At 44.3% G+C, this 17,066-nt stretch overlaps 1 protein-coding gene across 4 annotated transcripts in view; it reads left to right on the forward strand.

The window, feature by feature from the left end:
* Positions 1-17,066, forward strand: part of Mthfd1 (methylenetetrahydrofolate dehydrogenase, cyclohydrolase and formyltetrahydrofolate synthetase 1) — a 59,224-nt gene that overhangs the window by 18,103 nt on the left and 24,055 nt on the right. For all 4 annotated transcript variants that reach the window (XM_087195256.1, XM_004837414.4, XM_013067731.3 and 1 more), the window contains exons 3-12: positions 1,694-1,753; positions 2,136-2,189; positions 3,698-3,834; positions 3,979-4,079; positions 6,152-6,288; positions 7,516-7,627; positions 14,028-14,155; positions 14,572-14,669; positions 14,818-14,991; positions 15,943-16,079. In XM_087195256.1, the coding sequence (XP_087051382.1) occupies positions 1,694-1,753; positions 2,136-2,189; positions 3,698-3,834; positions 3,979-4,079; positions 6,152-6,288; positions 7,516-7,627; positions 14,028-14,155; positions 14,572-14,669; positions 14,818-14,991; positions 15,943-16,079 (1,138 nt within the window). The remainder of the gene's footprint in view (positions 1-1,693; positions 1,754-2,135; positions 2,190-3,697; positions 3,835-3,978; positions 4,080-6,151; positions 6,289-7,515; positions 7,628-14,027; positions 14,156-14,571; positions 14,670-14,817; positions 14,992-15,942; positions 16,080-17,066) is intronic.

A 17,066-nucleotide genomic window follows, 5' to 3' on the forward strand; every position in this document is an offset into this window, starting at 1 on the left:
CCAGATAATAAAATGCTTCAGTAGTGTTCTTGATAAACCGTATTGGGATTAAGATTTGTACACCTGTCTTCCACCCACCCACTTGTCTGCCAGTCAAGAATCTGATGTTCTTTAACATCCTTGCATCCAATCTGTCTGGGATTGTGTAACCTTTTTTTTTTTTTCCCTGTAAAATGCCTAGGGCTGGGGGTCGTAGATCTGTGGTAGAGCCCTTGCCTAGGAAGTGAGAGGCCCTGGCCTCCATCCCCAGCACTGGCTCTGAGCTGTGTAAAAGGCCTCTTCTGGTTCTCTTGAAATACAAATTAGCTCTATAAAACAAGTTTATATGTAGAAGGGACAGCTGAAGCTGTAACTCAGGCCATGTGCCTGAGAACTGAGGGCAGCATCTAGTAGCAGCACCTACATGGCAAGGCCTGGAAATACCATCCTAAAGGGCGGCCCTTCTGCATGGTTCTGTTCAGAGGAGCCAGGCAAGCTTCAGTGCTTTATCTTGGATATTTCCCTCTGCACTTCTGGGAGAAACTAGCTTATCTTCTCTGTTGCTGGTTCTAAGAGCTTTCCATTGCTCCTGGGTTAGGGGAGGGTGTGGAATATGCCTTTGGGTGCTCCTGCCTTGTAGGGAACAGGGAAAGGGGATGCTACTAGGACCTCTGCAGTAAGTCCTAAGTCTCCTGCGAGCCAGGGCAGCACAAGGAGAATTAACTTACACAGGAAAGGTAGAAAAAATGAGACTGAGAAGAAGCTGAGCTTTGGGTCTGATCAGTGCTGCTCTGGGCGGCAAAGACGAAAGCCCCTAGCTTACTGCACAGTTTATTCAGTACCTCGGGAGAAACAAATGTAACAAATGACTTGCAGAGAGTTCAGTACATCCAGATAAACAAGGTGTAACTAATGACTTGCAGAGAGTTCAGTACATAAGTGTAACAATCCAAGAACAAAGAGGAACTGAGTAGATGAAGATTTTGTTCCGCCCATGATGCCTTCAGCTGGTGTAATCTTGTCCTGGAGCATCACAGCATCACTGGATCATTGAGGTCTCAGTTGTGACCAGGGGCCAAAATGGAATTATGTCTCAAGAATGCCATAGTTGGCCTGTAGGCAGGAGAACTAGGCCTAATCAAATGGTTTGCCCCTAAAATTATGTAGCATTGCTCCCGACACCGCCTCTCAGGTGTCTTATTTGCCAGATGACAGGTCCTCAGTCCCCCTTGTTCTGTATGTCAGCAGCAGTTCCACATGTTTCTGGTAAGCATGTAGCACCAGTGCTTACTTCCTAGTACAATGCAGATATCCTCTACTTCCTCTTTCTTTCCCTCTCCCCCATCCCTCTTGCAATGGGTTTTGTTAAACTATATAGGCAGGCCTTGAACTCCTGGGCACAAGTGATCCTCCTGCCTCAGCCTCCTGAGTAGCTGGGACTATAGGTATGTGCTATTGCTCTCAGTTTCACTTTTTCTTTTCTTTAGGCTTTTTCATTGGGACTCAGACAGGTCTTGTTTGGGGGCAGCTGAATACTACCTATGTTCATATCCCTCTCCTGCCCTGACAGCCTCCTTTTTCTCCTGTACAAGTTCTTTGCAACAAGAGTGGTACACTCAAACATTTCCTTTTGATCAAAACTGAAATCACAGAAGCTTTTCTGTACATTTTGCCATTTCCTAATTGTCTGATTTGCATGTATTTATTATTCTAGGTTGGCGACAGAGATGATTCCAATCTTTATATAAATGTGAAGCGGAAGGCTGCTGAAGAGGTAAAGCCTAGAGCAGCTGCTGTCAGGCTCCCCACCGCCACCCCAGGTCCTGTCTGTTGTCCTTTATGGCCCTCCCATAAAACTTTCACTGTCCAGCAGACTTTTATTGTCTTACAAATCAGAAGCAGATGGCCTAGTGCTTCATCCTCTGCTTGCCCTTGAACACTTTCTGGCCCATGATTTCTTACTTCCCAGAGACCAGGAATAGCAGGCATAAAATTGTGGTGAGCACTGGGGGGACAGCAAGTGAAGGATGCATGGACCCAGGGTGAGATGTTAACTGACTAGCACTCCTGGTTTGTTTTAGTCAGCTCTGTAAAAGAAATGGGCCCATATCTCAAGTTCTGTTGCCATTTACCTGTATAAATGTTCACTTTTGCAGATTGGGATCAGAGCCACTCACATTAAATTACCAAGATCAGCCACAGAATCTGAGGTGAGCCCTTATGAATTAATTGACTGAAAAGAGGGCAGCTGAAGCGCTTTTCTCTTTAGTTTAGTGAAACTTGAGAGACTGAGAGTCATGTTGTATCCACAAGACCTTTAGATAATTCTTCTTCAGACCCCAGCTCCAAGAAGTCCTTGAAAACCCCAGAGTAAGCGGTATAGCCCTAGGGGTGAGCATTTGGTTCTCAGTGTCTGATTACAGCGCCATTTGCTTCCAGGTTACCTGTGGTGTTATTAAAACTGATTCTTGGGGGCTAGGTATGGTGGCACACCCTTGTAATCCTAGCACTCTGGGAGGCTGAGGCAGGAGGATTGCCAATATGAGTCCAGCCTGGGCAATTTAGCAACTTAGCAAGACCCTGCCTCAAAAAAAAAAAAAAAGGCAGGGGGTGTTGGGGATGTAGCTCAGTGAGAAGGCCCTGTATCCTTACTGCCACACACACACACACACCCCAGCAGCAATAAAAACAACCCTGATCCTGGGTCTGTAGCTATGTTCCATTTAAAAACCAAGTATGAGGGGCCGGGGATTTAGCTCAGTGGCTCCGCTGCCTGCCTCGAAAGCTCAAGGTCCTGAGTTCGATCCCTGGTACCAAAAAAACCCCACCAAGTGCGAATTCCATTTATGTAATATGTTTATACATAGACAAAACAAATCAATGGTGACTTCAAAAGTCAGAACTGCAGATTAAGTGGAAAGGGGTAGGAGGGAAAAGGAGCTTTGGAGGTTGTGAAAAAGGTTCTACACCTGTACTGTCCAATCTGGTGGCTTCCAGTCCCATGTTTCTATTTCAGTTTAATTATAATGAGATAAAATAAAAAGTTCAGTTCCTTGGGTGGCCCAGCCACATTTCCAGTTCTTACTAGCTGCTCTTGAACTGTAAGGTGCGAAATAGAAAGCATTTCTCACTACAGCAAGGAATGGTAGGCATTGCCAGTCCATATCTTCATTTAGATGGTTGTACCTTGGGTCTTTCTATTGCAATAATAAATTACTAAAGTTTTCAGCTCATTTTTGATGGATTTCTTACCAAACTCTTGGGAGATACAGTCAGTGTAAAAGTACAGCTTCTCAGGATTTAGGGGGAGCTACATTCTGAGAGTACTATTATTAAACTTTTGGGGGAAGTGGGGTAACTTGATGTTTACTTTGTGTTTTTTGTTTGATTGTTATTTGTTTTATTTTTTGAGATCCCTATCTCAAAAAAAACCTGTCTCACTAGGCAGTTCAGGCTGTCCTTGAACTTACTATGTAGCCCAGGCTGATTTCAAACTCACAGTCCTCCTGCCTAAGCCTGCCGAGTGCTGGGATTACGTGCCTGGCTTGATATTTGCTTTGGAAAGTGTTTCTCCCTTTGTTTTTTTGGTACCGGAGATCTAACTTGGGACCTTGCACTTGCGAGGCAGGCGGCGGAACCACTGAGCTAAATCCCCAGCCTGTTCCTCCACTTTTTGATGTCTGTGTGGTATATAGATTATATGTGGTCTTACTTTTAGGTGTTAAAGTATGTCATATCTTTGAATGAAGACTCCACTGTACATGGATTCATAGTACAGCTGCCTTTAGATTCGGAAACTTCTATTAACACTGAGGCAGTCATCAATGCTATTGCTCCCGAAAAGGATGTGGATGGGTGAGTGTAACTTGGCACCCTTCAGTGCACTGCACAATTCCATCTGTGATCCATTTCTGTTTTGGACACACATCATATTTGTTCCTGAAGAACAAAGCCACCTACTTTATTTTCTTCTTATTTTCATCACTTCTGGTATTTTAGATTGACTAGCATCAATGCTGGAAAACTTGCTCGCGGTGATCTGAATGACTGTTTCATTCCTTGTACGCCCAAAGGATGCTTGGAACTCATCAAAGAGACAGGTAAAGACAAAGCAGCCTAAGGGAGAGCAGCGCTTCTTGTGCCAAGTCCAGAGAAAGCATCCTGTGAGCCCTAAGTGGGGTCTTTCCACTAGGGACTGTACCTCAGTTCCCAATGTTTCTTGACAACCCTACGAAATAGATGCTATCATTGTTCAACAGCTAAGAAAACATCAGAACCAAGATTTGAACTCTGGGTTATTTGAGTTCAAAGCAGTTTATTTTTGTGGGGAAAAAAAAAGTCCTCTATATGGTAATAAGAATTCAGAGAGGATGTAAGGATACAAAGTAAAAATTCCCCATCCTTGGAACCAGCAGAGGCTCCAAAGGCTCTAAGACCAGACAGATGGCTGGCAACGGAGCTCTCCAACAGTTGGCCATGTTACCTCATTGCAGAGTGGAATTGCAGTATGAATACTTTTAGCAGAGGTTATTTTTTACACAAAAATGGGTTGTGTTCAAAAGAGTAGGTCAGAAGTTTCAAGTGGAAAATTACATAAGTGAAAATTTTCTGTAGTTGGCAAGAAAAGGTCAAGCCATAGCCTTTGGATAGCTCTTACAGTTCAGTCCTACAGCTGAATTTATATTGTTCAGCATATTTAGCAAACAATGTGTTACAACTTCAAAAAAACAAATCCCCTGTAATCCCAGTTACTCAGGAGACTAAGGCAGGACAACTACAGATTTGAGGCCAGCCAGGACAAGTTAGTGAGAACCTGGCTCAAAACAAACAGGCAAACAAATCCCATAAGCTACAGTACATATAGTCCCACATTGTGTGTGTGTGTGTGTATGTGTGTGTGCAGGCATGCGTGTGCTGAACCAAGGGCGCCCACACTAAGCTACATCGCTAGTGTTTTTTATTTTGAGACAGAGTCTTGCTAAGTTGGGCTGGCCTTCAACTTGTGATCCTTTTGCCTTAGCCTCTCAGAGTGCTGGGATTAAGGTGCCACTGTGCTCAGTTCTCACTTCCTCTTACTGATAGTGAAACTGCTATTTGCCCTAAGGCAACTTCAGGTCTTTGGGGAATCCTGACAAGTACACTAAGGTACTGCTTATTTATATAGTTTGTGGTGTTGGCATTGAACCGAGGACCTCTTGCATGCTTGACTAGTGCTCTACGACTAAGCCAAATTCCAAACCAAGATACTTTTTCAACACCTCAAACTTTGAAGTCTTATTCCTAGATGATCATGATGTTAATATTATATAAGAGCTGATCCTTTTCTAATAAAATTAATTTTAAGCAAGAAGCATAATTTACTCTGGAACTCCCTCATGCAAGGGTCCACAGCCTCCAGCCTTGACCAGGTGCTTCTTTCTTTTGGGTACATTCTCAGGCTCCTTGTGACACCAAGAAGGTCCAGCCTTATTCCATATAATGGTCATGCGATTGAATTTTATTGGCCAGGGGATAAGTAGGGTCACTTGTCCACTAATGAGTATTACCACAAATCTGTTGAGGAGAGTAGAAGTCAATCCTTAAAAGGACATCAGTTTGTTGCCAGAGTGGGTGCTGAGTAAGCAAAAAGAAATCTTCCCACTACAGCCCAATTTCCCCTCATCATTCCCCTGCAAAACACCCTGTGGCTTGGGCCCTAAGCTGAAAGTGAAATTTGGACTAGGAACCACATAAATAAATTTACTAAAGTTGGAACGAATTACTGATACTAATGTAATTTTCTTCACTTCTCTCCACCTCATTCCATACACCATAGTTGTTATAACTGTTTTTCCCATGGAATTTCATCTGATGACTTCTTCCATATGGCTCTTTAGCTGGATGTCAGAGTTTCTTTTTCGAGTGTAGGATTTCTTCCCACTCCCCTATGACTCAGTGAATGGATCTTGGCCCCAGATCCACAGCGAGAAGGACGGTGTACAAGTCCCAATCAGTAGCTGAAGCCCTAGAACTGAGAACATTATTGCCAAAGAAGGAGTGTTTTTATGGAACTTTCTGTTTGATGCTAAGGCCCTGCTTTTGTTTATTTCTTGTCTCAGTTTTCCACTGGGTGGCATGCAAAGGAGGATGGCTGCTGTCTCCCAGCTCTAATGCATGCTGGCTCTTCTTGCAGGGGTACAGATTGCTGGAAGTCACGCTGTGGTGGTCGGACGTAGTAAAATAGTGGGTGCCCCAATGCATGACTTGCTGCTGTGGAATAACGCCACTGTGACCACCTGCCATTCCAAGTCTGCCCATCTGGACAAGGAGGTAGGAGGCCCAGAACAGAGTAGGTTGTGTGTATATGTGGTGTGCATGTGTGTTTGGTGGCATGTGTGTGTATATACATTTCCCTCGTTATTTCACTTAACCCCTGTAACAGTGCCATGTTTCTCGTGTTATTTTATAAGATGAAAAAACAAATTCAAATTACAACTTGCCCAAGTTTATACAGACTTGGTTCTGACCATACCCTTTCTATGCCAGTCTGTCTTGTGGCAGACAGAATTAGCAGTACAAGCTCTGGGTTTGGCCCTGGTATCCAGATCCCAAGTGTTTTAGGTACATTTCCTATTGCTGAGACAAAATACCCAACACCCAAAGTTAAAGAAGGAAAGGTTTATTTAGCTCATAGTTCATAGAGGTTTCAGTCCGTAATCGGCTGGCTCCAAGGCAGGGTGGCATCACAGAAAACAGTTTGTGGCAGGCAGAAGAAGGTAGCAAAGCAATAAGGCAAGGGACTAGACAAGCCTCTTTCTGTCCCTTCTATTGTATCCAAACTGCCAGGATTAGGGTGGTGCCAAACCAGTCAGTGACTGATTTAGTAATTGCCCACCCTTAATCCGAACATTGCACCTCGAATCAGTCGCACACTCTGTATTCAGCCATCTCTGAAAAAGCCCCGCCTATGACTGCATGAGACTTTGGGGGTGCATCTCAACACAAGCCATAACACCAAGTGTGTGATGGAGGTGCTCTGGAGGCACTTGTGAGCTACAGCATCTTCTTCTTGAATCCTGCGTCAGACTCCCGAGCCCAAGAATGCTCCTAAGTCCACATCACTGTTGACTGTGTGGTCTCTTTTAAGTGTGGGGACAGAGCAGGAGAGAAGCCTGGCACCTTCCTTCTGTTCGTCCCAAAGCAGTGTTCCTTGGGAGGCGGTGGCGTCCACCTCCTGTGCGAGGTACAGCCTTGGGACACTGCGTGCCAGCCATCGTCTGGGCCTGCGCTCTTCCACGTTGCAGGTTCTCGCTGCCTCCCCACTGGGTAAAATGGCTGGTGAAGGGGCTCTGGGCATGTGTAGGAGCGAGCCCAGTGTGTGAAGGGCTGTCACACACCCCATGCGGCTTGTGTATGAGGCCTTCACCCAGTGTCCTGCGAAGTAACTGATGATAATTGAGAATTTAGTACAAACTCAAGAGGTATCCTTTCCACTTCTAGATTTTCTTAGTGTGCATTGCATTGTTTAATTCCTAAAGTCCAGATCCCTTCCCCTAGGTGAACAAAGGTGATATCTTGGTGGTCGCCACCGGTCAGCCTGAAATGGTCAAAGGAGAGTGGATCAAACTTGGGGCAGTTGTCATCGACTGTGGAATCAATTATGTCCCAGGTGAGTGCTGCTGGGGGATGAGCTTGGTTGCTGGCAGAGGGCCAAGGACGGGGAGCCTGAGAGACGGCCTCTTAGGTTGCTCTGTGCTTGAAATACTGAAGTTCAGAGGGTGCGTGGTTAGCAGGTAGAATCATGGCTGCTTGGGGTCACAGCTGTGACTTGCGCCACTTTGCTGTACAGTCCAGGAAGACGTGAGAGGGGGTAGCTTAGCGATGGTGCACTAACTTCATCTGGAGATCCTCCTTTATCTCAACAAAGATGATATATATATAGATATTTTTAATATTTAAAAATACAGTAGTTCCTCCTTACCCAGTTTAGCTTTCTATGGTTTCAGTTTTCCAAGGTCAACTTCTGCCCTAAAATAGTAAATGGAAAATTCCAGAAACATCAGGAGTCTGAAAACTATGTGCTCTTCTGAGTAATTTGAAGAAATCTTGTGCTGTCCTCTCCGCCTCAGCTCTCCCTGTCTGGGCCCTGACCTGTCGCTTTGTCCAGCACATCCATGCTGAGTACACTCCCTGCCTGGTAGTCACTTCCCAGCCACTGTGCTCACCAGAGGGACTCTCAGTATCGCAGTGTTTTGTTCTGACCCTTCCTTGTACTTAGTAATGACGCCAAAATGCACGAGTAGATGTGCTTGTAATTTGGACAAACCAAAGAGAGGCTATAAAGTGCTTGCTTCAGGTGAAAGTGTAATAAGATTTTGAGGGCTGGGGATTTAGCTCAGTGGTTTCGCCGCCTGCTGCACTAGCGCAAGGACCCAAGTTCCATCCCAGGTACCAAAAAAAAAAGATTTTGAGACAGGCAGATAATTTTTTCATATAATTGTTAGTACACTGTTAAAATTGTTCTCTTATTATTACATGTAGTTATTGTTGTAAATCTCTTATGTGCCTAATTTATAAAATTAAACTTTATCTAGGTATGTGTATATAGGGAAAATACATATTCAGTACTCTCTGTGGCTTCAGGCATCCTCTGGGTGTCTTAGAATGTATCCGTGCAGACAGGGCGGCGGGCCGCTGCTGTAACAATCACTGCAAAGTGCTGCGAGGCTCAAGGAGAGCCTGGCCCTCCACGAGTTCCTAGGACTGCTTTACCAAGTTAACCTGGGCTTAGGGTCAATTCGGCCTTTAGTCATGTCCAGAACTGTACTTGATGTCTTCATCCCCAGGTTACTCCTCATTCCCCTGCTTTGGTTAATGATGTCATCTTTCTTCCTTCCTGCAGGCCTGAAACCTTTTGGTTCTCCTCCTGATCATTGTCTATGTTGCACCTGTTTTAAAATATTAGGCACTGTTTTCCTGCCTCCCCTATTCTAAGTATCATCCCTAGGCATCCCCATCAGCAAGGTGGACTGCTGTCCATTTCTTGCTGGTGTCCCCACCTGCAGCTGATTCTCAGTCAGATCCACCCTGCCTTGCTATGCTCGCCTGCTGACAGGACCTGGGCACCTCTTCTTCCCACATCTCTTGCCAGCCTCCTTCACCTCAGTGTGCTTCAACCCCCTGCAGTCTTTTCTTTTTTGAGACAGGGTCTCACTGTGTAGCCAGGCGGGCCTTGAACTCATGGCGATCCTCCTGCCTCAGCCTCCTCAGTGGGATTACCCCTGTGGACCACTATGCCAAGCCCCCTGCAGTCTTTTAACTTGTTTGTACTTAGTGAATACCCAGCATACACAGTTGTTAGTTGGACCATTTTCCCTTCCCTGCACATGCCCAGTTCTTTGCAGCTCTTGTGCCTACAACCTTAATGGAGCAGGCTGTTCTTTCAAACATAAAAGTTCAGGGCTGGGGATTTAGCTCAGTGGCACCACACCTGCCATGCAACTGCAAGGTCCTGAGTTTGATCCCTGGTACCAAAAAAAAAAAAAAAAAAGTTCAAAGAAAAATATAGAAATACCTACATACATACCTCGTAGCTTCAGGAAGGGAACAGTCTTTAATTGAGTACCTACTTCTGTGCATTAAGCACTATGCTAGGTTTTATGCTCAGGCCCTTATGCCTGCTAGGCTAGCACTCTACCACTGAGCTACATGCCCAAGCGCTAGCACCTTCACAAGCACCGTGACCTAGTTTTTTTGGACTTTCCTTCACACTGCTTCCTCCCATCTCCTATCTTTAATGTCTGTTTCTCCTTCCAAACCTCCTCTGATTTCCCTTCAACCAGGGATGATCTCTCTTTTGAAAATCCTCCTCTCCGTCCCTTCTGTCCCACACAGCTTGGGATTTCTTTCATCATATGTGACTCTCACGAGACAGTCGGCTCCTCATGATTAGTAGGCTGTGGCATGCACTGTCCAGCTTCCTGCTCTGATAGCTGGCACTCAGATCTGTTGAATTGTTGAAGGGAATTAGTGCAAGAATAATCTTTTCTCCCTTTCCATCTCAAGTTTGAAATGTAGATACTGAGCTGCCAGGAGCATTAGTCACTGTCAAGTCCTCACCATTTTTAACCTCCCTCCCACTCTCTCCGCCGCACTTTTAAGACAGTAGCTCATAATTGATCACTCATTTTCTGGTAGTGTAATTATCTAAAAGGTGATAAAGAAATTGCTCTCCTACAACTCTGCACTTTGAATACTTGCAGCATGACATTCCAGCTCATTCTGTTTGAATCCTTGCATCTTCTGCTTTGGGCATTTCTTCCTATTAGATAGATGTAAGAGATGGAGAAGAAAGCCCTGGGAGGGGATCTGGAATCTGGCAGATAGGTTTGAAATGTTGATTTAAACAAATGTTACCGTCCTGTTCACACTGATTCCTGATATAGTTGGTAAAATATGAGTAAAATTAAAGCAATATCATCCCTCCTGGTCAACTGTTGTCACTGATCCTGGCCATATAAGCAAACATGATAAGGCTGGACATTATTGTCCCAAGGAATGGCAGAATCCCTGAGACCAGTGGATGGGCTGCCAGACCCAAAGAGCATTCTTTGCAAATGTTCATTTTAGAAGTGATATATTCCACAACTGAGCCAAGTCTTGGTTCCTAATTTAAATTATTTGCATGGGGCTGGGTTGTAGCTCAGTTGTAGAGCAAGTGCTTAGCATGGATTTGGTCCCCAGCATCAAGAAAATTTTAAAAATTAGCTTGGTGTGGTGGTGTATGCCTATAATACCAGCATTCTGAGAGGCTAAGACAGAAGGATTGTGAGTTTGAGTCCAGCCTGGGCAATTTAGTGAGAACCAGTCTCAAAATAAATAAAGGGCTGAGAATGTAGCCCAGTATGAAGGCCCTGGGTTCAATCCACTGTACTGCAAAAATTAAATTAAATTAAAAATAAATTGCTCATAAGCTCAAGGTCCTGAGTTCGATCCCCAGTACTAAATAAATAAATTGCTCATATGAGTCACTCAGGAATAAAAGGGACAAATCTCTTGACACAGAATGAATTAAGGTGTACATGTTTTTTTCAAAAAGAAATTGTTTTAGTTTTAACTTTGTTGACTGTGTTGGGTGTTGAACCCAGGGCTTTTTGTACATGCTAGGTAAGCACTCTACCACTCAGCTACACCCCAGCCCAAAAAAGGAATAACTTTTTTTTTTTTTTTTTTGGTACTGGGGATCGAACTCAGGACCTTGCGCTTGCGAGGCAGGCAGTGGAACCACTGAGCTACATCCCTGGCCCAAAAGGAATAACTTTTTAAGATTCATGTGCAGAGCAGAAAGAATTGGCCAGAGCAACATGTGGGAGTGTTCTTCCTCCTTAGTGTACTACCAGAAAATAATTTGAGAAGGCCTAGATTAATAGTATTTAATTTGGAAGGGCCATAAAAAGAGGGTACAGAGTCCTCATCCTTACCTGACCCAGCCTCAGCCTGTCCCATGTAGTGGCTTCTGTATTGGCCTCTGTAATTAAGGTTCCTCAAGTTAAATAGCAAGGCTCAGTTGAATTTTGTTTTGTTTTTGTTTTTGTTTTTGGTACCGGGGATTGAACTCGGGTCCTTGTGCTTGCTCAGCAGGCAGTGAAACCACTGAGCCAAATCCCCGGCCCTCAGTTGAATTTAGTACATGAAACTTCCAAATGAAAGAAAAGTCGGAGGGCTGGCTTAGCCTCAGTGTCTACCTGTTACTGAAGCTGTGTCCGCAGTTTGAGAAGTGGTCACTTTTCCCACTGACCACATTGTACTCTTACAAGACACTACCTGTGTCAGCAGGCACCCAGGTCAGCACTGATGATATTTGGTATAAGAGGCAAGCTGAGCTTGTCTGTTACAACATTTCATGGTGAAGTAATTGATTTGTGTCTGCTGTCTATGCAGAAACTAAAATGACTAGAAATAGAGTTGCAAGGTGGGGATTTAGCTCAGTGGTTCTGGTGCCTGCCTTGCAAGTGCAAGGTCCTGAGTTCGATCCCTGGTACCAAAAAAAGAGAGTTGCAAGGGTATTTTTTTTTTTCTCAGTTCCAGGGATCGAACTCAGGACCTTGCACTTGCAAGCCAGGCACGGTGCCTCTGAGCTAAATCCCTGGCCCGAGAGAGTATTTTAAGATAACTTCAGTGTTACTGTTGAAACTGGTACAAAAGATAAAGCTATATTTCCTGATCATCCTCCTTTTTGTTTTCCACTACTGGGAATTGAACCCAGGACTTCCTGGATGCTAGGCCAGCCACATCTTTAGCTCTTTCTTAAAAAGTTTTCTTTTGAGACAGGGTCTTGCTAAATTGCCTAGCCTGGCCTTAAATCTGTGATCCTCCTGAGTACCTGATATTACAAGTGTGCACCATGGTTCTTTGGCATCTCGACATAACTTTAGATGTTATGGGGGGGAAATGTTCTGCCATACTTTGGTGCTTCATAATCATCTAGTAACGAAACAATCCCAAGGGATCACCAGTTCTGCTAGTATATGTAAGTGTATACTGTATATATGAATGGGATCTGCAGCTCAGTTTTAGAACGTATGCTTACATACGTGAGGTCCTGAGTTCCAGCCCTAGTGTGCACACACACTCAAAGTCCACATATGGGACTGGAAACTTTAATGTTTGGAGAATGCTTTTTCTGTTTTTTTAGACAGGGTCTCCCTGTGTAGTTCAGGATAGCCTTGACTCACTATGTAGCCCAGGCTGTTTGAACTCATTGTGATCTTCCTGCCGTCTCCCCCTCGCCCCCCCATGCTGGGATTACAGGTGTGTACCACCACACCAGCAAGAATCCTTTTTTCACTTTCAAGAATTTGCACACTTTCTTGATGGGTGAGCTTTGGCAAGTATGAGAGATAGGTAGTGTTACTCTTCTGTGTCTTTGGACCAGATGAACGTGCAGCCTCTCCTGGTTGAGGACAGTGTACGACTCATCCTAGAGCCTAGATCTCTTAGTTCTGGCTTTTTGGTTGTACCTCGAACCTTCCTCTCTAGGTTATAGAGATCGGCTCAAAGAGAAATGGCAGTATGGCTAAGATTTTACCAGCTCCTGCCCAGGAACATTGCTGCTTCAGGGTCCAGGCTGGCCCCAGGCCCTCCTGAAAGTGCACTGCAGCCAAGTGTGGGATGTTCTTTGTGTGAGCAATTAATGAGGCATCACTGGATTTGTCCTCTTGAATAGCTGTTCTTTGGTGCTAAGATATGTAGTTGTTCTTGTCTCCTTTTAAGGGAAGTATAATTATATTCTTTGCTTTTTTTTTTTTTTTTTTTTTTTTTTTTTGGAAGGGAAGGGGTTTATTTGGCTTACAGTTTGTAGAGGTTTCAGTCCGTAATTAGCTGGCTCCAAGGCAGGGATGGCAAACAGGCATTGCAGAGGAGAAACAACATGGTGTGCACAAGGCAGCAACGGCAACCTATTCTTTGCCTTTTGCATACATTTAAGTAGCTGCTCATCTTTGGAATTGGATGTTGAATTGTTCCTCTAGCTCACACATGGAGCTTACAAAATGCTGACAGTTGCTGTAGAAACGTATCTGGCAGCTGTGACATAGTTGGAGCTTTGCATGCTCAAAAAAATCCCTTTGTAGGCCTTGGAAAATTAGCATTTAAAAAGTGCTCATATACTGGGTAGTTGGTTTTAAGAATAAAAAACAGTGTTTTATTTGCCATCTGAGGAACTATAAAAGAATTCTTTGGGTTCTAAAAAACCACTCAGTGTCTAGTGAATTTTTGCAGGTAATGTGACTTCTCCCTGTGAAGTAGGAAATACCTGTCACCCCACAACAATGGCAGGGATGGAACCCAGGCCTTGCATTTGTGAGGGAAGGGCTCTACCTCTGAGCTGCAGCCTTACCCCATCCTGTGGAAGCTTTTCACTAATGTAGGCATTTGGGTCCAAAAGAATTTAACGCCCTAAAATTTGACTTAGCTTTTGAAACAAACTCATAATTGGTCACTTGGAGAGAAACACAGGTGTTGCTCTTCTGCTTTGATTTTTTTTTTTTCTTTTTTCCCCTCTTGACCAGACAGTACAAAACCAAATGGAAAGAAAGTGGTAGGCGATGTGGCATACAAGGAGGCCAAGGAGAGGGCAGGCTTCATCACACCTGTCCCTGGTGGTGTCGGGCCCATGACTGTGGCAATGCTGATGCAGGTACTTGTGAGTTTCTGTGATCCTTCTCCCCACAGAGGCATGGCAAAAAACCTACTGAGAAGTCCGGTGAAGATGTGAATCTGTTGAAGGAGAAAAGGGAATAGAAGAGCGGATAAAAAGTAGTCACATTAATGGAGGAAATGGCACAATTCTTATTTCCTTTCCTAGAACAGAAAGACACACACTGACTTGGCAAGCTCTTTGGTTTGCTTATTGTTTGTGACATACACCAGCTGGTAGGGAGAGAGGCAAGTAGCCCCAGAGCATGATGGGTGCTCATGGACTCACCTAGAGTCAAGCGTATTACAGGAGGTTCGTGGGACAGTTTCATTTGGGGTTTGAGCTGGAGTGACCTGGAGTTTCGAACTGAGGTGGAAGTTAAAATGAGCACCTCCCATTTGTGTCATTTTGTTTAGAGCACAGTTGAGAGTGCAAAGCGTTTCTTGAAGAAATGTAAACCAGGAAAGTGGATGATGCAGTATAACAATCTCAACCTGAAGACACCTGTTCCAAGGTAAAAATGAAATTTTCCTAACTTAGAACTTTGTGGATTTCTGTTCCCTGCAAGCATGTCAATTGGAATGGTAGTGCGGGCTGTCATCACTAATTTGGGATTAAATTCAATGAGCAAAAACTGATACCTATTTTCTGTGTTTTTAAAGTGACATTGAAATCTCACGGTCTTGCAAACCGAAGCCCATTGGTAACCTGGCTCGAGAAATTGGCCTGCTCTCTGGAGAGGTAGAATTATACGGGGAAACAAAGGCCAAGGTCCAGCTGTCAGTGGTGGAGCGCCTGAAGCACCAGCCTGATGGGAAATACGTAGTAGTGACTGGGTATGGCTTTTCCTCATGTTGGCTGTTGAGTCTTAACATTCATCCTTATTGTTACCACCAAGGGTTGCAGTTGCAGTTAACACACACCTGTGGAGGTGCCTTTGAATTAATGTTGGCATTTTCCGTGCATTTGATCCTAATTTTTTTTTTTTGAGACAGTCTTACTATGTAGATTGAGCTGGTCTTGAACTCACTATGTAGCCCATGCTGGCCTTGAACATCCAGTGATCCTCCTGCCTCAGCCTCCGAAGGGCTGGGATTATAGGTGTGCCCCACCATGCAGGGCTTCATGCATTTGATCTTTATATAGAAATCCTTCAGAGATGAGGAGAGTGGTCAGGTGTATCCATCTAGTAGCTAGAAGAGCTCAGTTTTCAGATGGAATCACTTTTTTTTTTCTTTTTTTTTTTGGTACCAGGGATTGAACTCAGGACTTTGCACCTGTGAGGTATGCATGGTGCCACTGAGCTAAATTCTCAGCCCAGGAATCACTTTTTTTTATAAATGCAGAATTCATTAAATAGATCTCCTAAAGATTATTTTTACTGCTGTGTTACATATAAAGCAAATTTTTTTTTCTTTTGTGGATCTTGTGGGTGGAACCCAGGGCCCTGCAGATGCCAGGCAAGGACTCTACAACTGAGCTACACCCCAGCCCCAAAAGTTAGTTTTTGAGACTATAAATTGAGAAATTATAATTACGGTGGTATCTGACTAAAGGGTCAAATGTCAAGTATATTTGTTCCTTACAGTGAGAAGAGCTAAAATACAGTGTTTTGTTTAACTATTTTGGAAATTTCAACTAAGATCTTAGAAAAGATCTCTTTCAGGCTTTTGTCTTTCTCACTGTTTATACTGAGTCATTCTCTAGAGTCCGCTAGGTTTAATTTAGCTATTTAGATAAACCTAATTCTGAAAGTAAACCTCTTCCTCTCTTGGTCTCATCTAAAGAATAACTCCGACACCCCTGGGAGAAGGAAAAAGTACAACCACAATTGGGCTGGTGCAAGCCCTTGGAGCCCATCTTTACCAGAATGTCTTCGCATGTGTGCGACAGCCTTCTCAGGGCCCCACCTTTGGAATAAAAGGTACTCGTGGGGCTGAGCCTGGGTCACCAGAGGGCAGCTGCCTCTTCTTCAGTCCTCCTAGACCCACTAGGCCCATGAATACTTATGAGGTCTTCTGCTCATTCTGATACCACAACCCCCCCCACCACCACCAAAGCAACACACTTGGTAAAGACTTTGGTCAGATCAACCCACTCTGGCCACTAGACACTGCACAGAGATACTCTGGGATTGGTTATAGGTAGCTGGAGGTACTTTTATTTGACCCTAATAGTCCACTATCACAGTAACGATGAAGGTAATCATAGCCGCAGATTCATGCTTGCAGCAGGCAGAGACAAGCCCCACAGATGTCTCCCTGTTGGGAATGAGAAGCACCTACCTTCATTGAGTGTAGGCTTGGTGCTGGGTATTATGCTAAGCAGCTGATGGTCCTGGGGATCAAGCTCAGGACCTTGCACTTGCAAGGCAGGCTCGGCACCACTGAGCTAAATCCCGGCCCAGATGCATATTATGCTGTTTTGTGCTCCCATGTGAGATAACGTTATTGTCATTTTACAGTAGCAGCAGTGGGACTGCATTGTGAACTTGGTCAAAAAGCACCGTTAAGTACCAGACCAGCCCCACCAGTTATTTCACCCGCCAACCCTGTGTCATCATGGCAGTGCTTGATTGGATGAGAACAGGACATCAGTAATCATAGCTAACCTTCAGATTCTGAGTGCTACAGTGATACACATGTTCTTTTAATTAAAACTATTTAAATTAATTATAATAAGTTCTTCAAGCTAGCTTTTCTGTTTGCTTGGTAACAGGGTATCACATTCTGCTTGTTCCAGTAATCACTGTGAATGTTGGCACCACATACGCCTTGTCCTACCAACGGTATAAATGTGATGACTTAGTTCTGTATTTGATTTGGTCTTAACAACCCCCTTTGACTCCAGAATCAGCCTTTGCCTTGGGCTGCTTAGCTAACTCATTATTATCTTTTCCCTCTTACTAGAA

The sequence above is a fragment of the Heterocephalus glaber genome, unplaced genomic scaffold (assembly GCF_053883595.1).
Source record: "Heterocephalus glaber isolate CG9 unplaced genomic scaffold, H.glaber_assembly_v1.0 deba00001608, whole genome shotgun sequence".
Classification (NCBI taxonomy): domain Eukaryota; kingdom Metazoa; phylum Chordata; class Mammalia; order Rodentia; family Bathyergidae; genus Heterocephalus; species Heterocephalus glaber.